The sequence below is a fragment of the Cyrtonyx montezumae genome, unplaced genomic scaffold (genome assembly GCF_038088225.1).
Source record: "Cyrtonyx montezumae isolate F1298 unplaced genomic scaffold, pur_monq_1.0 scaffold_3, whole genome shotgun sequence".
NCBI classification, from domain to species: domain Eukaryota; kingdom Metazoa; phylum Chordata; class Aves; order Galliformes; family Odontophoridae; genus Cyrtonyx; species Cyrtonyx montezumae.
The window spans coordinates 125577567-125603998 of NW_027072034.1; the positions used below are offsets into that span (position 1 = coordinate 125577567).

Genomic DNA, 26432 nt, shown 5'->3' on the forward strand with positions numbered 1-26432 from the left:
CGGAAGATTAGGAAATCACCTGTAATAATTCTTCCCTTTCTGGTCTGAATTCCTAAGAGGCATTTTCTTCACATCCAGAGCCATTGTCTTCCCTGTAAGGGCTCAGCTGTTAATGTCACTACCTTTTGAAACAGGTCATGATAATGGCAAGCTTGCTTTGGGCATATTGCTTCAAGCTTATTAATATGCATGTTTTCTCTCCGTTCATTTGTTTCTCTATTTACTTTGAAGTTGCCTAGCTGGAACCTGCACTGCTTTTCTGCATTAAGACTCTTGGCTGGCATTTTTCAGCTTGCTGCATCTGGTTTTTGTTGATTTTGTGTTTAGGTTTTTTTGCTTTTTTTTTTTTTTTTTTTTTTTAATGTGGGACAGAATATTGCAAAGCCAGTTAATAGCACATCAAGTGACATTTGGTGCCCAAATGAATGCATTTGTTGGCCTCCTCACCCTCTCCACTGGGAGATGTTCTTTCTACTTGCACTCAAACTGACTTTGTTTACATTGCAAATTTTAGGACAAGTTACATCTCTGTATTTGTCAAGCACCTGCCTCAGGGGAGAATAGCTCTTCATTGTGCATCTACAAAAAAACAACACCTGGGTTACCATAAGGCTCTTTTCTAAATGTCTCTTCCACCTGAAAGAGCTATTTCCAGCATGGGAGGAGAAATCAACTTTGACTCAGATATCAAATTCTCAGTATGATAAGGAAAAGTGATTCAACTGTCTTCTTTTATTTTTGGTTTTGTGATTCGGGAGCAGTTCATTGTTCAGATGACACAGTCAGTCATAACTGAATTTCTGTGAGGGGGAAGAGTAAAAGCATTTATATAATATTCCAAGGTCATTTTATATTAATATCTCTCCCAAACAGATTAGTCTTAACCTTGTTCGCTGCAACAGGCCCATGCCCGTGTCATCTAAGGTTATTATGGGGTGAAAGACTTGGACATACCATTTTTCTCAGAATAACCACAGAAATAGCCAGTTAGCTAGCTTCTCTTGAGAATGCGGGTCATATCAAGGTAGGCCTGCTTCCTACCAAGTCTATTCCTACAAATTTTGCAAATAGACACACGACTTCCCTGAGTCCGCCCTACAAACAACAGCTTCTTCTCAGTAGATAGCCATTAGAAAAGCAAGGAACATATCCTGAAGCAAGTGAGAGGAAGTGGCCAAGAGCAGAACATCAAGCCTATCTAAGCAGAGAGTGGAGCTGTCTGATGATATAAATTCTCTGGCCTCTTCTGGAAGGCTAAAGGACACAAAAAAAGAAAAAGAAAAACAGGTAGAAACTCATTCTTCAGCAGACTGTATTCTAAGACACTGCTAAGCCTGTGTATCTATAATAGAGCATTTTTTGAATCTGCTGTTAGTAGTGTTATATTGATGAAATACAAAAGTCAGCTCACAGCCACTGGCTGAGACCACAGTCTAGATCTACTGCCACTCAAATCTTGGCTTAGTAACTACATATTCTCCAACAGAGGCAGTAGTAAGGATGTAAAATCATTTTCAAATCCATCACACACTACAATACAGTGAACATCTGAAAGACTGATAAGTGAATGCAGATACAGCAATGCTAAGAGCCAAAGTGGCCACCTGTGGAGGAACTAACAATGCAGAGCTGAGAGTATGCACCAAAATATTTTCTTCTTTCTTCTTTTTTTATTTTTCTTTTCCTCAAAATTTCCTTGCTTACTTGTTTTCAGTACCATAAAACAAACCAAATCCATCTCAGCAAATCCTTGAGAATGGGTTGTTATTGCACATACATTAAAAAACTGATTACCCAAAGACAAGTGTGTTTAGTTTTGCTCCTAATAAAAACAATGGAAAAAGACCTAAACCTCTGTGATTGTCACAGCACAGTCATTCGTAGTTTGAACCAGCTCTGGTAAAAACAATGCATGTCACTTCATCAACCAAAAAGGACAACAGATATGAGAGAGCAGGCTACAAAACAATTTAACTCACAGTGGCCAATTTCTGAACATCTTCATCAGATGCTCCCAATGAAGCGAGTCCTATCTCTTGTGAAAACTGGGCAAACTTAGGATCAGCAAGTAGAGGCACATGTCCCAAAAGTTCATGGCATGTATCCCTAGGGGAACAGAAACGAGAAGAGAGCCATTACAGAAACAAATTCCATAGTAATTCCATAATCAATTTAACATAAACCATGTCATATGGGTCAGACCTCTGCTCAAAATATCTTACCATAAAACATGTTTTTTCCACTATGGTTCTTCCCTGTGCACAGCTCTACAGAAACACGTGGGTTTACTTCTATTAAATGTGTTAACACCACTTGTTCCATGATTTCCTCATCATTTACAGACTAAATGGGAAGATGCATCCTCTGCTGTCTTCCAGGCTTAGTTCCACAAAGAGTAAATTGCATGTCTCATAAGTACAGTTTTCAGCAATTCTTTCCACATGAATCAAGTTCAAAATGTAACACATACTCTTCATCTTCTCCATTCCTCATTTCACATCTAGGTACAGTTCCAAAACCAAACATTTTGCCACTTACCTGTAGAAATTTAGGGCAATAATTACAAAGGTATCTAGTGCGTTTAATTTCTCATTTTGCCCTGACTTCCTACTGTAATCAGTAGTTACTTTTATTATGAAGTCCAGTTCTCACCAAGCAGATTTCAGGAAAAAAACAAACCTGTCTTGTTTCAGAAAGAACTACTGTCTACACATGTAAGTGCATTATTAGTCACAACAAAGTGCAAATATAAGTCTACAAAAAACTGCTAACCAAACAAAAGTGCACATGCATCATCTACAAAAGCTCTCAAACAATTCTGAAAGTTTTGGTGCATTTGTTCACAGAAAATAATGGACTTGGTAGTAAAGTTCACTTTAAAAATCGGATCTGACATTTCCTTTGCTTTTGTCTCTTCAAAGACATTTCTCTTTTACTTTTATTTTTTTCTTTTAAGCTGTAAACAAATGTTTTAAAGGCAGGGAGAAAACATCAAGTTATCTGCTTTCTATCCAAAATCATCCAATTTGTCTTTTGTAAACTATTTTTGTTCTAAAAGACACAGAACCTGACACTTCAAATAAATCATAAAAACAATGCTATATATAATTTAGAGCTTCCTATTCTTACTCACTATTCCTTACCATAAAGTCTGTGCCAACTGTGCCTATGTAGAGAGGATCTTCTGAATGTGTGCAAATGAACATTACCATAGCACTTCTGGCATCCCTAGTTTGCCTCAGCAAGAGCCTATCAGAAATGCAGTTAGGGTATTGCAGACCATTTTCTCAGCTCAGATGGTCTCAACTGACATATGCTTACTAACATTCGCTCATGTTACATTCACACTTTTTGGTGAGATGCATACAGCTCTGAAGTTGTGTGTGCCAAGTTGGAACTAAGTTCACATTTGAGTAATTCACTTGATCATCTAGAATAATAACCAAATCTCATTTCTTGCCGAGACATAAGTAATTCCAAAAGATGCAGGAGACATAAGTAGATGCTCATGACACGTGAGCACGTTTCATAGAATCTAGAGATTCATTTGCAGTAATATTGACTGAGTGCACCACTGAAAAATAAGAGGCTGAGGGGAGGACTCAAGGCAGCCTACGGCATCTCATGAGGGGAGCAGAACGGCAGCAATGAGCTCTGATCTTTGGTGACAGTGAAAGGAATGGCATGGAGCTGCATCAGGAGAGGGTCAGGTGGAGGATTAGGAGAATGTTCTTCACCCGAGGGTGGTCGGGCCCTGGAACAGGCTCCCTGGGGCAGCGGTCTCAGCACCAAGCCAACACAGTTCAAGAAGCATTTGGACAACATTAATAACATAGGGTTTAATTTTGGGGTGATTCTGTGTGCAGCCAGGAGTTAGTTTTGATGATCCTTACATGCACCCTCCAACTCAGGATGTTCTATGACTGTAAACTTTATTACATTCTTATTTTCCTATTCAACAGCTAAGAAACACATCTGATACGTACAGTTGGCCAGGAACAGTATCAGACTAGAGTGTAGGAGATTCCTGCTTTCTCTATGTTTCTCTTCAAAACAGCTGACAAGAAGGCTTTTCTTGCCTCCACAATTTTGCTTGGTGGTGCTCTGAGACTTGAAAGATGATCAAAGTTCCCTACCACAAGACCTGTAGCTTAGAGAGCACTCCTTTCCTCATTAGAGCTCAGACTTGAAAAATTGGCTTGCTCTGCATGGTATCGTCTCTTTGTTCAGGAGATGGTTTGCATCACTTGAGTGGATAATCATCAAAGGGTAATGACCCTTTTTTATTAATTCAGTTCCAGTCACAACAATTTCTTGTCATCTCCTGCAAGGTTTAGCTCACTAATAACACGAAGAACTGCAGGAAGATAGAGTTTGCAGTATGATGGATACACTGGGAGAATTACCAGTGCCAAACAATTCACTGGAGGAGCCTGACTTCTCTAAGCACTACCTTCAATGCAGAAAGGGGCCACTAATGCATTCTCTGGAAGTCCAGAGCTCTTAACTCCACTTCCCATCCACACTGAAGAAATCAACACTGATTGCTGAACACTTCACCAGTTCAAATCTATTTAAGGTAACTTCACGCTAGTAGTTCAAATAAGGAGAACAAAGAAAATGAAGTGGGACTGGCTTCAAGTTCTTAGCTCCAGGAAGGATTCTACAATGCTTGTGGTACCTGAGTGAGTGCCTACATCTCTATTTTCCTGTGCAGAAGTTGCAGCTCTCAGAAACAAATGAGCAAAGACGTGTTATTCCTAGTTCTGCACTGGGGCACAGGCTCTTTATGTCGCATCCACCCTTGCACACAAAATGAGAACAGACAAAGGCTAGCCTAGCCCTATAAACTTGCCTTTCTGCAGGTAACAGGAAGAGGATGTGGAGGCTGAAAATACTTCTCTTATGCCTTTAGCTTGTAGATTTTTCCATTAGAACTATTATTTTGAATGAGTAGTTACAAAGAAGGAAGCTTGAAACACAAAGAGCGTGAGGAAAAACAAAAAACAAAACAAGGAAAACAGCACAAAACCCCACATCTTCCAGGAAGAACCATGAACCAGCATTTGAGATTGTCACTGGAGTCCCTTAGATTTCCCTGCCAGTCTGGTCCTTTATAGATAGTCTAAACAACATAATTCTTTGCTTAACCACCAAGGCTTGATTCTTTTGTTTTGTTTTACTCAGAAAATAATTAAGTTCCTTTAATTTATTCACACACATTGCTCAGAGAAAATAAGATTTTTGTAATGCACTTTTCACAGCAAAAGATTTTTCTTGCAGTAAATTAGTTAGCAGAGCAGAGGAAATCTATATAGCTCTATGAATGTAGTAGGAACATAATGAAACTCAAGAAGAAATGTTTTAAAATGCATATAGTAGTGATACAGATCAAACCAAATGAACTCCTTAATTTGTATCTAGCTCTATAGCCTGGGTGTTAAATCTGATGGAAAGCCCACTGAAGTCAAAGGGAGTCTTTTTAGCAGGTTTATATCATTGAAATGCAACATTCACCAAGCCATGGACCTGCAGCAAACTTCATTATGGCTCCATATATCAACTAGTACATCTCAGGCATTGCAGCTGCTGCAGATGAAGGGCTGTCCCTGCTCAAGTCAGTTTAGCTTTGCCATTGATTTCTACAAAGCCAGAATGTCACTGTACATTTCCAATAACAATCACTATATGTTCCATTTTATGAAAAGAAATCATGCACAGTTTGAAAGGGATTTTCAAAATTTTCCTATGGAGCTCCTCCGAGTCAGTGCACACTTTAAATAGTTTCAGAACAAGTAGGTCTGCAGAAGCAAGATAATTAGGGCATGACAACTTCATTCCTTCATTAGTCATATTTAGAGCTGTTAAGACCAAAACCTGAATTTTTAAGCTCAGCCCAAACGGGGGACAAAAGTGTTCATCCTATACCAACAAGTGTTACCAGATATTGACTTTCCAGAAGCAACGACCAGAAAGTTTACAGAAAGCAGTTGTAATCACTAAGGTTTCACTATGATACACTGTATAATTCTGAAAGTAAGCAGCATCCTGAAAACTATAGAGGTCACAAATATACAAATCAATGAACCAGAGAACATCAGTAAAAATACAGGCACATTTAATTGTTTCCTGGATGATGTTCCAGTTAGAGTTATGTACCTAAATCCCCTATCAATAGATGAAAACACATTCCTAATTTTATATTATGTTAATAAAAATCTGAATATTGCTGAACATTGGCAGGTGTTGTAAACATCAATGGAAATACTTAGTGCAATGCCTAGTATTCCCTAAGAGTAATTTCTTTGAAATGTCTACAGATGTTCTCAGATTGACAAGAGAAGGTCCAGCACCATACATACAAGCCCTTCATTCTGGGTTTTACATTGTAGCAATTTCCCTAAAATTTGCAAAGGCTAAAGTCCTAATCACAGAATTACAGGGGTTGGAAGGGATCTCTAGAGATTGAGTCCAACCCACCTGCCAAAGCAGCTCCCTAGCCCAGGTTGCACAGGTAGGCGTCCAGAATGACAGAGATTACAAAAGAATGTGCTTTAATTCAGAGATCAGCACTTTTGACCCAATACAAACATGCTCACAAAACTAGCATCACAGTACTTTAGCAGATACTCTGTCTTGTTCACATGCTGAGGAAAGAATAAGTAGATAGGCGTAGAACAGCACCACCTGCTGACTCTGGCCAGAAAAATGCTAAAGCGTTTTTAGAGGCAGCTCAATATGCAATTGCATTAATCCTTTTACATCCAAAAAACACTGTTCCATGGTTTCAGCACTCTGTTCAGGAAATCAAAGTCAGGCATGGGTCCAAATGTTTACATGACTGAAGCTGAATATGTACATAAGAACCCTTTATGTTCGCCAAATGTTACAGAAAGCAGTAGAAGCTGAATAATCAATGCTGCAATTTCATGCTAGCTTTCTCATAACTGATTCACAGCATAAAGGCCATTCCTGTGCTTCACAAGATAAGTGGATGCTTTGGGTGAAAATACCTCCATATAAGCTGAGGTATTACTACTGCACAGAGTGCAACATATATAATAACACAAGGCAAGAATTGAAATCACTTTAACCTTTTTTTCTCTCCAACCCTTCATAAAACATTTCACCTAAACACAAAATATTCTGTTTCAAAAAAGCTGCAATGTTGTTCCATGAAAGTCATAACTGAAGTTTCTCTTCTTTCTAGTATGTTCTTTGTAACAGGCTTCATACATAACATCCTCTCTGGGTGAGAGGAAACGTGTCTCATGATTTGCTTCTGCTGTTTCATAGGCACAATACGAAGTTCAGTTGTGGAGTCTGGCACCAAAAGGTAAATGGAGACACAAGAATATCCAACTATAATTCAGAAAGCAATTTTTTCAAGGGATTCAGAGCTTCCCTTCCAAGCTTCTATCCTTAGTTAAACTTCAGAAAAATCAAGTTGTAGTCACTTTCTCAAAATACATAGTTGAAAGCTCCATTTTCCACTGCAAAATAACATAGGTAGATTTTCTGACTACCATATAAACAACACAGATATTTAAGACCTTTGTAAAAAGACCAAGAAAAAACTCCTAATTAAATTCGAATTCTTCAGAGCGAAGGGCTTTATCACTGACAATGTAACTACATTTGTGGCACGGTTCCTCTTTTCAAAGTCTTCTAAGAATCCTACAAACATGTTGGTTTTTTTTTAGCACTAAAGCAAATGAAGCAACTTACGGTTCTGGAGTGTAGAGAGGATCTGAGCCATGTCGTATATACTGAGTACAGTGAAAAACTCTGTATGCTAAGCCAGCTAAAAAGTCTCGGGGAGAGAGATATCCAGCAACTGGTCTCACTGTGAAGCCAGACCTTTCTGAAGTGAAGGAGATAATAAAAGACCATATTATATATTACTATATCAGTTACTGAGGACAGGCAATGGTTCACAGTTAATTACCAGAAACATGACACAGAGAATCTTGGCCGAAGATCACCATACATAATTTCACCTATTAAGTACAAGAACTGTTTTGCATTGCTAGCATATGTTTAAAGAAAACAGCTCGAGGTACTTCAAAGTTCATTTAAGTAACTTTGTATAGAAAGGAAGGTCAGGTGCCATAAAGAATGCTCTCAAATCACAAAGCACCTGATTTTCACACCTGGTAGCAAAGCAGGAAAGAAGTTTTCAAAACAGAGGCTGACTTCTGTAAAATGTATTGAAAACAAACAGAACAAAACAGACAAATACTGCTTTGTGACAGTAAAATACTGAATTTCAAATCTGAGGATCTCATTTAAAAATTTAACCAAGTGTTCAGTTGTCAGATTAGTCCCAGTGGAGAATTATTTTGGACTGGGTGCCTTTGAAAAATATATTTGTCTCCCAAACTCATTCTTAATTCTTTGCAAGTTTTTACAAGAAACACTTTCCAAGTGTTTCTTCAACATGTACTACTGCATTCTATTCAGTCTAAAAGCGTATTTCCAAAAAAATGCAAATTTTAGACTTTCTAGTTATGGAAAAAGAACCTAATTCCTCAGGGATCATAGTGCAGTCTATGAGAATCCAAGAAGGACATATCAAAATTAAAAGATCAATGAGTCAGTTGTCAGTAGATGCAATTACAGACAAACAAGAGTTAAGGGTGAAGCAGGGACTGGGGAAAGTAAGCCTCTCATTATCAATTTTGCATTTATTTAGTTAAAAATTTACTTTGCATGCTTGGGAGAACACACATCACCTTTTTCTTTTTTCCCTACATAACACTTAACAGCTCATAACATTATTTTCTAAAAACGTCTTTGCAATGTTTTAATTCCGGAGATCCTGAAGCAGAAGATTAAGGAATAAGTATGCGTGTCTGAAGGAAACCCTGGGGAGAAATTCTTAACACTTTAGCAACTCTAGAGTTAAAAACCAACAGGTTCATCTTGTCTGCCACTTCTCCTTCCGCATGGGATACATTACAGATGAGAAAGCAGAGTATTTTCAAACTTAAATGTGTTATATCCTGATCACTTAAAAGTACCACAGAAGTTGTAGATCATCCATGGAGCCCCACTGAGTTTTTTCACTACATCAGTGTGAACCTCATGAGGTTTTAAGCATGCAGGAGAGCCTCACATTTTCCTTTTTCCTTAACTGCCTAGATACAGTGGGAACACATACTGTGGTTATCGGGACACCAACCCTCTGTTTTCAGGACAGTAGAGCTAACTCAGCTCTTTTCCATCACAAAGAAGGACTTTTCTCCCTGTGTAGGACAACATCAAGGTGGTATGTGATTATTTGTTTAACTCATCTCAGCTTCACACCTTCAAACACATACAACCATTCTCACTCAGCAAATTCTCTCCCACAAAGAATATAAACCAAAGTTGGCTGATAGTACTGGGAGCCTCTCCACTCAATATGCTTTGCATTACACTCTAACAGAAAGGAGTGTTTTCAAGAAACATCATCTACTGATAAATCAAATATGAACCTTACCTTTAAGAAAAATAGAAACATCTTCCAGCTGAGGCACATTATCCTCTCTATATCCACAGTACTTGGTCAGCAGAGGAAAGTTTTTTAAATATTCACGACAAGCATGGGTGGGATAGAGTTTACTGAGTTCCCTGAACACCATCCCCCATGTTTTAATTTCTTCAGCTGTGTACTCCACTCTGGGAATGGGTTGACCACTTTTGGGGAAAAAAAAAAAAAAAAGGAAAAAAAAAAGGATAGAGAGCACAGTAGAATACAGTCAGATTGTATATCAATCAATATCTGAATGGCAAAATTTCTGTGCTACTTAAATAACTGTAACTACATTGAGCCTGTTAAAAAATGAACTATTTAAAGTGATAGCTATGCTTTTTTCTTAAAATTCCTTCCTAATGCTATGTTGTACACATTACATATATTCCATAAGAACTTCATTTCTTAACAAGCAATGAGATGACTTACATAACATAATAGAAAGATGGATTTCTTATATGATGCGTTTGTATACCAAAGTAATAGCTCTGCTTTCTGCCTCTGTCATCTTTGTAATGGTTAGCTGAAGATCCAATTCAGTTTTACTTATACATTCAGTAAGACCATCAGTTGATTGCATGTTCTATCCGTTCCTTAAAACGCATAATATTTGCAGACTATCATTGCCTAGCATTTTAAAAAATGAAGATCAGGCAGTTGCGTAGATGTTTAGAAAGGTGTAGAAACAAATAAATGCATATATTTATTATTTAGACCACTGCATACGTGTGTTTGGAATCCCCATTTATTGAGAACTACATGATGAGGAAGCCCACCTCAGAGCCAACAGACCAGAATAAGTGAAATTAAGACTTCCAATATATCTCTCAGTATTTTTCTTCTGCACAATTTCTCTGCCTCCTCTGCCTTACATAGATGTAGAGAAATTGCAGAGCAGGAACCTTCCAGGGAGCTTGCTGATCTGCTTCTGACATCCAAGATTTGCCTCGAGTGGTTACAGCTAATTCAAAACTGAATGACTACATGGAATGTGAGGGGCTCCTTCCAATTTGAGCTGCCCTGTATTTAGCTTTAAGGAATTTCCCATGACATAGTCTTCATCTTTCATCATGACTTCCCTCTAGAAAGTTCATAATCTTTCTCTGGATTCAACGTTCACAATCTACTATAAGTAACTAAGAAATCTTCCACCTGCTCGGGTATCCTTCTCTCAGACTGTTAATGAGTACAGATTAGGTGAAGAGATTCACAGGTCCCTACCTCTCACAGCCCAGTCACAGTGCTGGAATCATGGGCACTCCCAGTTCAGTGCTGCATTGTCCTCTGCAGTCCCAGACAGCAGCCTCAGCTGGCCCACCAACAGGGGAGGGTGCACACCCAAATCCCCCTGAAGCAAGAGAACTACAGTGCTGTGTACTTGCTAAGGCAGTTGAGTCTCCCTCCTGGCTCTCACCTGGTTTATTATCCTGTTTTCACCAAGCCAGGTAACAAAGAATGAGCCCTCTTGTCACGTGTGGCTGCTGTTATGTAGTCTCTCCACGCACAAGAGAAGAGCCTCTGCCCTACATTCGTATGCGGTTGTCCCCTTATCTTTATTGAAAACTTACTATTTAATCCCCCTGCCTTTCACTATATCAAAGTATTTTGATCCATAGCAGTATCTGTCAGTCAAAGGATACTTTGTATGAGGCACTCACACTTGTCAAAGACGAGCTGAACATCCAATACATTAAATCTGCTAGTTCCCCTTCAGCCACACTTTGGCAGACATGACAAGAATTGCAATGCATGTGGTGAAGCATTGCTCACCAGCAGAAGCTGCACTGGGTCCGTGTCTGTTATGCTGTGGGAGTCAATCCTTCAGAACCAGTATCTGTCTTCCCCTGCACAACCCATCAATCTTAAGCTGCCTGCCAGCTCGTGGGAAGCATAACAGAGCTACTCGAAGTCGTATCATATACACCAGGTACAAATAGGCTGTTACTCCATCCACCCGGGGCTGCCAGAGCTGTGCAGGAGCCTCAATCCTTTTCCCTATATGCAGCCTCTACTATGGATACTGCCAGTATAGGTCAACACTGGCCCAGCAAAGCTGAAGAAATCAGAGCACGAGTGGAAAAAAAAAAAGATTCTATTTAGCATGTTACTAGAGAGATATAAGGAAGATCAAAATCCTGGCACTCGCTCACTGTCCACAAGGAGGTTTATAACATAGTAATTGTTTCAATTAATTCATTAGCACTGAAATAAGGTTCAGTGAACATAAATTCATTGTTAGAATTTATGCGTTGGAGCACTGATCTTATTTTAAGATGATGGTGATATTGCCTTCTTTATTAAGAGTGCTTTCTCTATTGAGGGGACTGAGGTAGGCAGACTCAACTGGCTCGATGTGCCATTCTTTCAGTTTTCTCACCCTCTTGCTTTCACCACCCAATAAATCACACCAAAGGATAGCCTAGTCAGCCACAAGAAAACTGGCTTTGCAAGGACATTAAAGGCCAACCTAACTTGAATTTTATTTCCCCTTATTAAGATGGGGTCTTTCTGTTTTGCCATGGTCATGAGCTATCAACTCACATTAAGAATTCCCTCTATAAGCCTCATATTTTTCTTCCAGATTTAATTTTCTCAACACTTTTCCAGTCTCTAATCAGTCTCAAAGGGCTAATTAGCAAGATTAACACATTTTCACTATCTTTAAGATAGAAGCTAAGTAAAGGAGGGAGGAATATTTATTTTCGGTCCACTTATTTCACACAGCTGATCTTCATTGATGTGCTCTATTAACACATCTTTCCTTTTAACACCTAGCACTAGCAAGGATCTGCTCCTCTAGGTTCATATCTTAAGAGTTTTTCTCTCTGTCCCCAACTGCTGCCTCTTCGTGCTCTGTCAAAGAAAAACATCTACTGCTACAGAACAGCGACTCATAAAGGAAATGCCAGTCACAGATTGTCAACTCAAAAATTTTTGACAGAGCCATCTCCTTGCACCAGCGTTTTTAGCCAAATCTCTTCATTACTTCTTTTAAGGAAACAAGTTCTTTTGGTTTGGTTTGTTTTTAAACACGGGAGGATGAAAATTAGAAATGCATCAACCTCAGTTTTCAATGAGGAAGAAATACTGAGAGGCTCAAGACAATGCCCTACATTGAAAAGTCCTTATACCAAAATTGTATTTTGCATTATCATGAAGCTCTCCCAACACTCCCTGACAGACCTGCTCTTTTTGTGCAAATAAGTAAAGAAGTTAGTTTTCAGACCACAAAAGAAGGAGCAATGAGACTGCACCATAGCATCAAGACACCTAAACTGATTCTGAAAGCACCAGCATGAGTAGCAGAAATAGTTCAGCTGCAGCAGCACAGGATCCTCCTGGAGCCATTTTTTTCTTCTCCAGGCTGTCTCTGAGAGCTGATGTATCCAGACAGAGACCAACTGTACAGCCCCACAGATATGGCATGTCCGGGGGGGTTAAGAAAGTCATACTGACAAACCTGAGGACTGAGAATGAGTTTTTACCACATCTTGGGTAACTGTGCAGATTAGTAGCTTCTTAGCAAGGAACCAAAAAATGGCTTAAAAGATTCAAAGAATCTCGTTTTCCTGCTGCTGCTGCTACCACAAACAGCGTGAAATCTTTTAAAATATTTCAAATCTTTTAAAATGTTTTCCTTCATCACTGGGATGAAGGAGTATTTCTGAGCAGATTTGCCCCTCTGTTTCAACTTGTTGGAGTTTTGTAATGTGCAGAAATGGCTACCAAGTCTTCAAAATCTGAAGGAGGAAAAGCATTTTCCTCCCCTCTATCTCCTTTTCTGTGAATGTACAAGGTTTTTCTGAAAAGATGTTTCTTGCTAGTTTCAGGGGAAAAAAATCCTTCTAGCAGAAGATCAACCACTGCTCAGTGAGCCAGCAGGAACTTTCCAGCACTTAGGCAGCTTAGAGGGGAAGAAGAGAGGAAGGTATTTCTAACAGTTTAGCAGCTGTGAGATGCAGGGCACTACCATTTTCCTTACTAATAAACATAGAACTGTCCTAGTTTATCAAGAGAGATCTAGAAACACACAGTATGCCCTCATCCACAGGTACCTGCTTGACATTTCACACTGCAGCAAATGTTAGGCAAGAATAACTAACTGCAGCAAGCATGAAACTGGAAAATAAAATCAATCAGCTGTAAACAAACAAAAAAAACTTGCCTTGACTTTAATCTGAAAACTGGCTATGCTTAGGACTTACACAAACAAAGGGATCAATACACAGAGCCTGGGAAGTTTCTCTGCCAACCACCACCCTGTCCCAGCATACAGAAGCTCAGTGTGCTGGATGAGTGCTACAGACACCCAGAAAAATGCCACCGTGGGCTGAAGAAAGGGAAGCCAAACTCTGGCACTTGGACATTTACTGTATTGGTAACAGCATAACAACAGGAATGGAACAGAAGTAAAGGAGAAAGATAATTAGGATTATATGGTCACAAAGTAGATTTAGCCTTCCTGTCCCAACCTCCAGTCTTCTACAGCTGAAGAATTAAACATACATTAACAAAGAAAGCAGAACCTAAAAGCCTTCTAAAAGGCTTTGCTGAATTGCTTCCTGATAGGACATGCCTTTCATGAAGGGAGAAAACAACTGTTGTGCTTTGCATTCTTTAAATAATAGACTTTGAAATCTGAAAGGAGAAAAAAATCTGAAAATGTATGGTAATATGGAAAGGAACGTGAAATTACTATGTTCTTTCCGCTGAGACTGAGGGCAAACAGAACAGCCTAATTGGAATTAGTTTAATGCTTACTTAAGAAGCAAATTACAACACAGTAGGTGTTTGTAGGTAGCACAGAAAGTTTTCTAACTTCCAGGAATGGCAGCAAATTGAAAATACTGACCTGACAGGGGAAAAGATCACAAGGTAGAACCACAAACAGTACACTTACACATAGACACCAGCTCCATAAACTACAGGGAAATCCCCTTAGTGAATTCTGAGAAGTTGATAGCTGTAGTAGCAAAATTCATAAAAGGCATTTTGCAGTATCCAGCACATTAAGTGCATGAAAAGAAAATAATCATTTCCTATTATTGTCTTTTTCAGTTAGTTTGTCTAACTACAGCTTTCCTACATTTGGACCAAATCTTAGGATCCTCAGAACCTGACTCTTATCCTGTTCCACAAAGGTAGAGATGTCATTCATTTTCAGTCATAATTGTGGCTGATTTTGAGAATTCATCCTGTTACAATAGTAGGAATCAAACCATTATGACAAACATGACACTTCCATGAAGCATGGTACTCCTACCATGTAAAACACTTTCCTTTTGGTGCAATTCCAGCTACATCTAACAGTTCTCCTCACAAGAAAAACAACTTTCTATGGTTAGTGAGTAATTATTTGGCATACAGCAACCACACAGAGACACTGGCGATGTGCAATTCAGCAGTACATCAGTTTTTCATTAAGAGTTCCTTGAGTTTAATCAGCTATTAATAAAATGCTGAAAAGGTAGTGCTTGTATTTCAAATGTTTTCCTTCCTTGCCTGTATCCGGACTGAAAACATAACAGGATTTCAAGCATCAGGTTTGCACAGACTACACCAGTGGTAGTTTAAAAGATGACTTTGTCTACTATAAAACTTCCTCCTACAGAATTAAGTAGAGCATGAATTCTAACTAGTCAGCAGCCCAGGGAAGAATTATACCAGTACTTACTATTTATAGCTCATGGCAACATCCACAAAGTATTTTCTTCTCTGTCGATAGACATTGTCTTTAAATCCCTTAAGCAAGAAAGAAGAAAGTAATTTATAACAAAGACAGAAAATTAGCTGTGAGAATTATAAATCATTAAAGCGTTTACTCAGTACCAAATTATATTGTATTTTGATTAACAGCATCTCCTAGATAGTAAGAGAAAAATATCTTTTGCCTTTTTCCCCCCACTGAAGTCCCACAGGGGTGGTTTTTATGATAGGTTTGTGCATAGGCAGTCACTTCTCCAAGGCACTGAGAAAGCAAAACTGTTTTCCTGTCATTTCATCTCATGCAGTTTTTCCTTAATCTGTATGGAGATCTACAGGCAGGCATAAAGCAGAATAACTGACCTTTTCTTAATACATCTGTCATCACTAGGAGAGAGAAGGTGCCAAGAGTTCACAAGTAACTCATTCTGAAGATGCTTCTTCAGCAGTTGCCATCTTAACCAACACATTAGGGTCTGATCCAACAGCCTCCAACAGTAAATACACACATTGCTCCTATTTGAGCTGCAGATCAAACTCACTACATATTAAGCTACAGCAGGTTCTTACTTTTTGCATATTTAGTGCAAAAAAAGCTGTATTATGCATACAGACTAGTCAGTAACAGCCCTTCAATCTATTCAGAATCAAAACATCATCTCTTTTATATCTACAAAAAAATTAGGCAATTCAGGTTTTGGACTACACCCTACCTACCCCCTTTCAAAACAGGACTTGTAACCTCTTGAAAATGGAAGAGTAAAGTTATCTAAGTGCCACAGTTAGTAGCACCAAAAGAACGTTTAAATTTCCTCAAGTGCCATGACTTAAATGGGCTGCTCCCATCACCTAGTCACAGATGAAAAGGTATAACGCATCTTTTTTCCTTACTGCTCACATATGCAGATCAGCAAAGGGAATGAAAACACATGTATATTGATTTGAAACGTTTATGAGTTTGTATGAGAAAAATCAAAAGGTGTTTTATGACCCCATAACTAAAGCTGTGCTTCTAGGGCAAAGCAAGGGAGAGCATCAGAGGACTGCAGAAAAGACTCAAGCTTCCATTCTCTCACTGGACAGCACCCTTCAGGTACTGAACAATCTAACATATACAAGTTGGGAAAAGAACACCTGAAGAGTAGGCCTGAGGAGAAGGATTTAGGGGTTCTGATTGATGAAAAACTTAACATGAGCCAGTAGTGTGCACTGGCAGTCCAGAAGGCCAACGTTATCCTAGGTTCCATCAGAAAAGAGGAGGCCAGCAGGGCAAGGGATGCAATTGCCTCCTTCCATCCTGCTCTCATGACGCCCCAGCTGAAGTACTGCATCCAAGTCTCAGGCCTCCGACACAGGAAGAAGGGAGAGCTTTTGGAGAGGGTGCAGGGAAGGCCACAAGGACAATTCAAGGACTGGCAGATTTCTCCTGCAAAGATAAGCTGAAGGAACTGGGCTTGTTCAGCCTAGAAAAGAGAAGGAGGCATGGAAACCTCATCGCAGCCTTCTGGTATTTAAAAGGAGTTTATAAACATGAGAGACATCAACTTTTTACATGAGTAGATAGTGACAGGACAAGGAGAAATCATTTTAAACTAAGAGAAGGGAGATTTAGATCAGATGTCAGGAAGAACTTATTTACAGAGACAATGGTGAGATGTTGGAACAGATTGCTCAGAAAAGTTATGGATGCCCCACTCCCAGAGGTGTGCAAGGGCAGGCTGGATAAGACCCTGGGCAACCTGATCAATTATCCATGGCAGAAGGAATGGAACTTGAGAGTCCTTGGGGTCCCTTCCCACCCAAGCTATTCTATGACTATACAATCCTTTTTTATAACACGCCGTTCATTTGGTTATTGGCTTGCTGTGCTTAACTACTGCAAAAACAGTTACTTCATAAAGTCAAGCAACTGTCTGCCTCACTAATCCTGCATTTTTGTGGCCTCCTTTCAATGGGGCACAACACCTTCCCTGGTATAAATGCTACAGAAGAATCAAGAATGATGTTATTATCAACACCACTCAAGCAGAGAAGCTTTTTGACAGACAAAAAACATTGTGACATTTTGGAGAACATCTTTGTCTGTTTAATACCTTTTTACACTAGCATTACATTACTCAGCTGTAACATTCAACAGACAAAATGGGATGGATGGGATTAGCCAATATGGAAGGGGTTAGAACCTAAACTAGTGCTACACTGAGTCCATAATAGAGTAATTCTCTTTGGTCTGGCATCTACACACCACCATGAAGGAACAGAGCAGGCACCAGAACTGGCATTTGAATCACAGATTTTATAGTTTCCCCCCCCCCTCCCATCTCTGATATCTAGCATGCTGCATACGCTAACAAATGGTGTGTAAATTATGTTCATAAGAGTTCCCTCAAGTGTAAAATATATATTCACATAATGCAAATGTCTTTTTTCATTGTCTGTAAAAAAAGAAGGCAGATTTTCAGTAGAGCACTCAACTATTTTAATGAAGGTACCAGCTCAGAACATAAAACAGTATCAAATGGCTCATCACAATCATCAACTCAAGGCTAGAATGAGTTGCCATTAAGGCCTCTGTTTGAACCAAATTACTGTTAATGGTTGAAGGTAATCAACAGATTTTTCCATTCTGAGAAAATAGCAGGTAAATCCTAGCTTGTCATTAAGAAGTACATGGCAGAAATCAGGACCCAGGAATGTGCTCCCCAGCTGCAGGCCCACTGTGCAGGAAAGGCTCACATTCAGGTATTTCAGTTCATCCCTTCCTTTCAGCTGGAAGCTTCCTATGGTACCAGTTGAATTCAGCTTTCAGAGTAGGAATAATACAATTAGTTACCACTAGTAATTCTCAACCAAGGGGTCCAAAGGTGGAAACTTCAATTTGAAATAAGCAAAAAAATCCTTTAACAAAAATGCTTGCAATCATCTGCCATATAAAGAATCAGATGTTAAGCATTTATGAACTTGAGCCAAATGGAATAAAACAAATTATTTTTTTTGTCTTTTACATTGAGCATTTGGCACCACTACAGGCATCACTTCTGTGCAATACGATCTTGACTCCTGTTGCTGAAGTCAGGAAACAATGTGAGACACCTTCCCATCTGCTGCATTTCCTTCTGCACACAGAAAAAGGAATGTGTTGCTGTTTTATTTTGCAATTTTCTCCTGAGTGGACAGGAAGTTGTTGTTTTTTTTCCCCATAATTCTTTCTTCTCTGACAACTAAGTTACTATCTATTCTTATCTAAGAGCCACTTGGGACAGAACCAAAAGTCACATTGACCTAAACTCTTCTGTTGTCTGAAAACTTCTAATAATCAGATAAATAAAAAGTAATTGAAAACAGAAAAAAAAAGACACGTTCAAGAGAGAGAATTTTCTGGAAGACTTTCTTCTTGCATGTCCAGCTACAGAAGAGGATAATTAATTTACCAGAAACACCGAACAGAACTAAATACCAACTATGCTCAGAAAAGTACTCAAAACCAGCAGTGAACAGGATCTTTATTTGACTAGTAAACAACATGAACAAATTATCAACAGCAAAATTTCATGTTACACTTACAGGGTGATCTGCATCCAGCTCAGATCCATACATCAAAACTCTCTGTGAGCATTTGTCTAATTCAGATATCTTCCGGGGAAACCAAGGGACACAGTCAAGGTCTGCAGAAGACAGAATAAGAGTTACATATACTGAGTATTAGATTATGGCTATATCCATGCGAAACATTTTGAGTCTATAAACCAAATGATACAGAAGTAGCCTTGCCTTCCTCATCAGTCCAGATGTTTTCTGGTGGATTTAGAGACACAATATTAGTTTGAAACTTGAGCAACTGGATTAGTTCATTAAATTCCTTCTTACTGCAGTCACAGTCCACAAAAATCTCTACCTCTGAGTTTCTTCTCTTCGATTTTCGTGATTCAATATGAACCATACTCACATGTTTCTCCTGCAAAAAGAATAAACAATGGATTAAATGTAGACATATCAGTTAGAATGGCAATATTGATGTCATATTATTCAGGAAAGTTTTTCCAAGTTTCAAAAGAAGGTCCCCTCTGGTACAGGAAACCATTAGTTTCCAATTTTCCCTACCTGAATCCACATAGTATGTAACAATTTCACTGGCACGCTCCATAAGATACGTATACAATGCATCTCCTTAGCTAACACATTCATACAACAAATTCACAGAGGAAAAGACTCCACTTGCTAGGGGCTTTGAATCTGCTATGTGTAAACCAGCAGATTACAAGGGTCACTTTGATGATCTAGACCTGAATAACACAGGCCACAGGACTCCTTTTCAGCTGGCACAGGGACAGTGGTTTCAGACATTCTCTTCTGAAGTAAGCAAAGTGCCTTTGAACTACACTAGGTTTAGAAGACAACGTAATCTCACTCTTCCCATGCTCAAATTGCTAAATGCCTATTTGAATGCAGTTGATCTCTCTGCAACATCTTCCAGACATTTTCAAAAGCAGAAGGAATTATAAGTTGTTCTGAAGAAGGGAGAACTGGCCTGCATATCCAGGATCTCTGGTCTGAACCCACTGAAGAATTTAGACAGAGCTGCTCTCTTTGGAGAGAAGGCACATTGAAATCACATCTCCTCCTATTGGCTCACAGCCTTCTCCCGCTTCCACTGTGCAATCTGGTTCCTGGTAATCTCCCTGCCAGGGGTCTAACTCACTCCTCTTTAAACACCTGTACAGCCTAGATATCTGCATTAGCCCTAGTAATCTGCTTCCAGAGCCAGCTCCCATAATTTAGGATGGCTAATGCACCATGCTCCCACAATTGTACCCATCTGACTGTTAATCGTTTACAGGTACACTCCAAACCACCTCTTAACATCTTCACTGCACAGACCGAGCAACCTAAGGCTATCATCATGGTGCTTTGCCTTAATTGTCCTTAAACTCTTCTCTGGGTGGAGAACTGGCTGGAGGGCCGTGCCCAGAGGGTAGTGGTTAATGGAGTTAAGTCCAGCTGGCGTCCTGTAACGAGTGGTGTCCCCCAAGGGTCAGTTTTGGGGCCCATCTTGTTTAATATCTTTATTGATGACCTAGATGAGGGAATTGAGTGTACCCTCAGTAAGTTTGCAGATGACACAAAGCTGGGAGGATGTGTCAAACTGCCTGAGGGTAGGGAGGCCCTTCAGAGGGATTTGGATAGGCTGAACAGCTGGGCTGAGCAAAATGGGATGAGGTTCAATAAGACCAAGTGCCGGGTCCTGCACTTTGGCCACAATAACCCCATGCAATGCTATAGGCTTGGGACAGAATGGCTTGAAGAATGTAGAGAGGAAAAGGACCTGGGGGTGTTGGTTGATGCTCGGCTCAACATGAGCCGGCAGTGTGCCCAGGTGGCTAAGAAGGCCAACAGCATCCTGGCCTGTATTAGAAATAGTGTAGCCAGCAGGAGCAGGGAGGTGATCATCCCCCTGTACTCAGCTCTGGTGCGGCCCCACCTCGAGTACTGTGTTCAGTTTTGGGCCCCTCGCTACAAGAAGGACATTGAGGCCCTGGAGCGTGTTCAGAGAAGGGCAACAAAACTGGTGAGGGGCCTGGAGCACAAGTCTTATGAGGAGCGGCTGAGGGAGCTGGGATTGTTTAGTCTGGAGAAGAGGAGGCTCAGAGGAGACCTTATAGCACTCTACCACTTCCTGAAGGGGGGTTGTGGTGAGGAGGGGGTAGGCCTCTTCTCCCTGATAAGTAATGACAGGATGAGAGGGAATGGCCACAAGTTGCGCCAGGGAAGATTTAGATTAGACCTCAGGAAGCATTTCTTTTCTGAAAGAGTGGTCGGGCACTGGAATGGCCTGCCTAGGGAGGTGGTTGAGGCACCATCCCTAGCGCTGTTCAAGAAGCGTTTAGATGAGGTGCTTAAGGACTTAATTTAGTAGTTGGGTAGAGATAGTGATAGGAGGATGGTTGGACTAGATGATCTTATAGGTCCTTTCCAACCTTATGAACTTATGAACTTATGAACTTATGAACTTATGAACTTATGAACTTATGAACTTATAAACATACCTTCAAGTCCTCTTCAATCTATTAATAAGGTAAGCAGACTACACAGAATACCAGCAGTCTGCTCAAAAGCCACCAATTGCACGGGGATTCATAATGGGAACCAATACTTCACAGTGTACATTCTAGTTCAACAGAAATCCCTGACCCTGCAAGCACTTGAAGGTGCACTTAAATTTATGACCAAACATTGTCCTGCAGCAAGGCTGTCATCACCATCTGACTTTGAGCATATAACTCAGACTCTGAACTGCTCTCTGAAAGTGCTTTATTTCATCGTAGTCTGTACAGAGAACTTCAAACCTAATTTACACTGTTGTGAATCACACTTCAGAAATCTAAAGAGAATAGTGTGAATATCAACATCACAGTTGAACTTTGTTCCAGAAAATTTTCTGAGAGTCTTAAATGCTTTGTTGAATGAGCCATAAAACCTGAAGCTACACTGTGCAGATTCACTAAAAGTAATGGTGCATTAATTTATACCAACACAGAGCCTGACCTCAGCATCCTTCCTCAGCTGGTCAGGACAATGATTTGTAAGCTTTACCTGGAAGAGCCGGAGAGCTTTCACCAATCCACCAACTTCATTCTTCAAGGAAAACACCACAGCTGTCTTTCCACCTTCAGAAACTGATTCACCTTTCCCATTTCCCTTATTGCTTTTTTTTTCCTCATTTTTCCCAGAGCTTGATCTGTTTACCTGCAAATGGATAAAGAACACCATCAATTCAGTTGCAAAAGGACATTTCCCAGAAGTAAGACTTACTACATAAAGAGAATTTTTTTGTTAGAAAATAGCTGAATTGAACCCATCCAGTCTTAATTTAAAAGGTAATTTATTAACTTGAAACCAGAATCAGATATATATACACATAAGATACAAATACATTGATTTTTAGGGCAACACTATCGACAGTAATAAAGAAAGTTGCAAGTTATACTTGCAAAAAGCAGCAATCTCAATAGGCAGTTCAATCACAGCACCAAAGTGATTTGCATTTCTGGTCTGCCTATTACTGGTTGTAAGATCACACTCAATGAGTGGTGACCAATGGCTCCATGTGTGAAGTGGTGCCTCTTAGGTATTCTAACATCTTCATCAATGACATCAACAGTGGGATCGAGTGGACCCTCAGCAAGTTTGCAGATAACAAGCTGTGTGGTATGGTTGACATGCACAAGGGACAGGATGCCATTCAGAGAGACCTAGACAGGCTCCAGCAATGGGCCCAGGAGAACTGCATGAGGTTCAACAAATCCAAGTGCAAGGCCTTGCACATGGGTCATGGCAACTGCCCCTATCAGCTGGGGAATGAAAGGATGGAGCACAGCCCTACCAAGAAAGTCTCAAGGGTGCTGGTGGATGGCAAGCTAGACATGAGTCAGCAATGTGTCCTCACAGCCCAGACATCCAACCATATCCTGGACTACATCAAAAGAAGCATAGCCAGCAGGTCAAGGGAGGTGATCCTGCCCCTTGACTCTGCACTGGTGAGATCTCACCTGAAGTACGGTGTCCAACATGCATAGTCCTCAGTAAAGGAGAGACATGGACCTTTTTGGAGCATGTCCAGAGGAAGGCCACAGAAACGATCCTGAAGACATTCAGGGTCAGGCTGGACCAGGCTCTGAGCAATCTGTTCTAGCTGTAGGTGTCCCTGTTTATTGCAATAGAGTTGGACCAGATGGTCTTTAAAGGCCTCTTCTAACTCCAACAATTCCATGATTCTCTGATCCTATATCCACTATCACTATACTGGGCACACCCAGAGACCAGAAAGGAATATGCAGATTGAGGCCACTGATCTTCTTGCAATTATCCTGTTAGTGCTGTAGTTTTTAAACTCATACTGGGCTGAGCCATGTATTCACTTTCACCATATTGGTCAGGCTAACTCCGGGAGACATGAATGCTTTCTAAGGAACCCTGAGAAAAGTATTTTACACCAACAGCTGATTCATGTAACTGTTGACAGCCGTGTATCTAAAGCAAAGGCCACTCTTCAGAACTCTGCACCAAGACAAAAATCAGGTTTTTGCAGCAGCTGTGGTCAGTCACACTCAGCCTTATTCACTATAGAAGGCATATCCTCCTTCTCCCATTGCTAGGGTTTATTGGTCAGTCATGCTCAATAAATTTAAAATACAAACTTTAACTGTACTACAACAGATAACAATGTTGCTGGTGTAATGCCATTTCCCTGAGAAAATAAAACCTACGATGATTACACAAATGAGGACAGAAATTATAAGCTCAGATAGTACCTTCCATAAGAGATGGACTGGCTAAAGAACTCTCTCTCAAAATAAATAAATTAATTAAAAACCTACAACCTTCTCTTAATCAAGGAGGTGAAAACTTTGCTTCAAGCCAAATCTCATCCAGTGGCTTCCAAAAAAGTGTGCACTTTTTTCAGTCAACTTAGATTTTGTTGAGATGCAATAGAACAGCAAGTTGGGCTTTAAAGTCTCCATAGACAGTTCTGGTAACACTGACCATGATTTTAAAAAAACAGCCTGCATTTTCCAGCACTCAGGTTGTGACTCAGAATTGCTGTCCTCAGTGAGATGCTAACCACTTTCTAAACAGTACCCCCTGAAACATGGACACTAAGAGACACATGAAATTAGAAATTGAGTTGTATACAACAATCCCACAACTGTTAACACTTCTTTGGTAAATTGTAGAAAGTAACCCAAGAATGGATGGAGTTTTTAAAACTGCTTCAACCAGGTGTTGAGACCTAAGTTAAGTCTCTATTCCTGTTTTCTTCTCTAACAGGTAGAGCTGCCAAGGTGGGTTATCCCACCTGAATGGCATCTGTGGCTTGATCTACTGCAGTAGGCTGTAGTAAAGTCTCCCTGTGCTTCAAAAAAAAATTGTTGTTTCATCAGGAGCTTTGTGTCCCAGGGAAAAAAAAAATAGCCTGGTTCCTTTCCAAATTGGATTAGCTAAGATGCTTTCTCAGAAATAGATAACGCTGACAGAGATGAGGTATTTGCATAACATTCATCCCAATGCAGTCATATGATTCAGTCAAACTGGTTTGCTTTTCTACCCAAACCTAGTCCACTTCTCCCACCTTTCTCTGCTATGTGAGACCACTGGATAGACTGAGGCATAAAAGCACAAGGATGCACTAAATTAAGAGGACTAGTTGAAACGCATCTTCTTACAAATAGCCACAACTTAAAACAGCACAGGTTAAACTACCCAGGCTAGTTTCAGCACATACTAAAAGGCATCCGTGGTCTCCTCTCATCGTTTATCATATTATACTTAAACCATTTGGAAAAGTCGTTCTGCTCATGGAGTGGTACATGAAGACATCCAAGCACACTTATTTTTTAGTCCTTGAGCTTATACAAGCCTGCTCTCTTATGGGTTTGCCAAGGGACAGTCAAAGGGAAGGTCACTTTGGCTTTAACCTCAATGAAATTTGGGATATGGCTGAGAAATTTTCACGTATATGAAGCATACAGATGATGCTCATACAGCATAAAACGTTTTCGCGGCGAGCAAATCAACCACCCTAATGGAAACGAGCTACCTGTCGCGAGTGCAGGCGCTCAGGAACTAAGGAGCGACCTACAGGACAACGCAAAGAAAGCAACTCAAACACAAGAGCCTCCCAGCAACCGAGTCAGCCCACTCAAAGCCCCTTTCCCGCAGCCGCCGGCACGCTCTGGGCTCTCTTGCCCCTCCGGCAGCGCGGTTATCCCCCGCGCTTGCCTCCCCAGCGCAACTTTCGCTGCCGTTCGAGGATGCTCTCGCGGCAGCGCTGGGAACCAGCACGCCTTTGACTCTCAAGCGACACCCGCAGCCTCAAAGCGCGACCCCCGGCTCCCCCCGCTCGCAGCCCCGCCACTCACGGTGAGGCCGCCGGGACGTTCCTCCGGCAGGGCAGAGTCCAGCGAGAAGCCCCTCCGCGCCCAGTACTTGCTGGAGAACATCATCATGGCGGGCTGCATGGGGCCGGCCGGGCGAGGCAGTGCCACGCTCTGCTCCTCGCTTTCCGCGCCGCCTTTTATACGGCCCCGCGAGGGCTGACGGAAAGCCGCCGAGGGGGGACCCGGCGCCGGGTGACGGAGCCGCCTGAGGGAGGGCGGGCGGGCGGGCGCCCTGGGACTCGCTGACCTCATCGCCGCCGGGCAGCCCTCAGCCCTCGCCCCACAGCAGCCCCCGGGGAGCTGCGCTGGACCCCAGCGCGGCCCGGCCCTGGGGCGGCCCCAGAGCTCCTCGCACCTCAGTGCCCACCTTGGTGGCCCGCTTTGAACCCAACCAGAGAGCCCCAGACCACTCTGTGGCGGCAGCTCCAGCCCCACGAGCTGGCTTTGGGTGGTCAGGATGCAGGTAGCCCTGGGGAGCAGTGCGTTGGGGGCACGCGTGGACACGGGGATGGCAGCCCTCAGCACACACCAACAATAAATAAGTAAAAGGAGTAAAAAGTTGCACGGAGTTATTTCCACGTCAGGAATTCTTTGATGTGGAAAGTCATCTTTCCTCATTCTTTTTTTATTATTATGATTATTTATGAAGAGTTCTTCAGTGAAAAATGTAAGGCAGGTTCATAGAGGAAGCATTAAAGGGTAGAAGATCTATCTTATAATGAACAACTTAACAAACCTTCTGTATTAAAGCGTGATTGATGACACGGAAAGAGTACTTTCACTGTAAAAGGATGCTTAATTGGAGAAAGCTTTTTAACCGAGGCAACAGCGGCTGTGTTTTTTACCACAGCTATATAAGGGCAGGACTCTGATCATAAGACTCTTTTCTAACCACAACATCAATAAAGCAATTAATTATCTATGGAGTTAAAACAGTCCTGTATGGATCCTGCAGGTCTGTTTTTGTATTGGATGGCTTCACCTGTCCCTAATTTGCTTATGTCTCAAGGGTAAAGATTTTTTCTAAAGAATTTGCTTCCTACTTAATATCAGGCTTGCAGAACCTCACAAATTGTAAATGAGCAGAAAGTAACTGCTCAAACAATAACTTGACACTCAAATCTACTTGTGAAATAGGATCTTTTATTTCTCTTATGTCCATATACTGAAAACTAATACTCGTCACTTTCTTTTGTCACTTCCTATTTTTCCCTCTTCACGTCTCTCACTCTCCAAAACTTTTCTATTAGCTACTTTGAGTAAGTCATACAGCATAG

At 40.8% G+C, this 26432-nt stretch overlaps 1 protein-coding gene across 1 annotated transcript in view; it reads right to left on the reverse strand.

Annotated features, from left to right (window-relative positions):
* The window catches only part of TPH2 (tryptophan hydroxylase 2), a 50258-nt gene extending 25022 nt beyond the window's left edge, over window positions 1-25236 (reverse strand). The window contains exons 1-8 of the mRNA XM_065743325.1: window positions 25138-25236; window positions 21812-21964; window positions 18992-19175; window positions 18785-18885; window positions 15192-15259; window positions 9485-9681; window positions 7729-7864; window positions 1980-2106 (exon numbers count right to left, since the gene is read on the reverse strand). Coding sequence (XP_065599397.1) covers window positions 1980-2106; window positions 7729-7864; window positions 9485-9681; window positions 15192-15259; window positions 18785-18885; window positions 18992-19175; window positions 21812-21964; window positions 25138-25236 — 1065 coding nt within the window. The remainder of the gene's footprint in view (window positions 1-1979; window positions 2107-7728; window positions 7865-9484; window positions 9682-15191; window positions 15260-18784; window positions 18886-18991; window positions 19176-21811; window positions 21965-25137) is intronic.
* Window positions 25237-26432: the final 1196 nt, after the last annotated feature.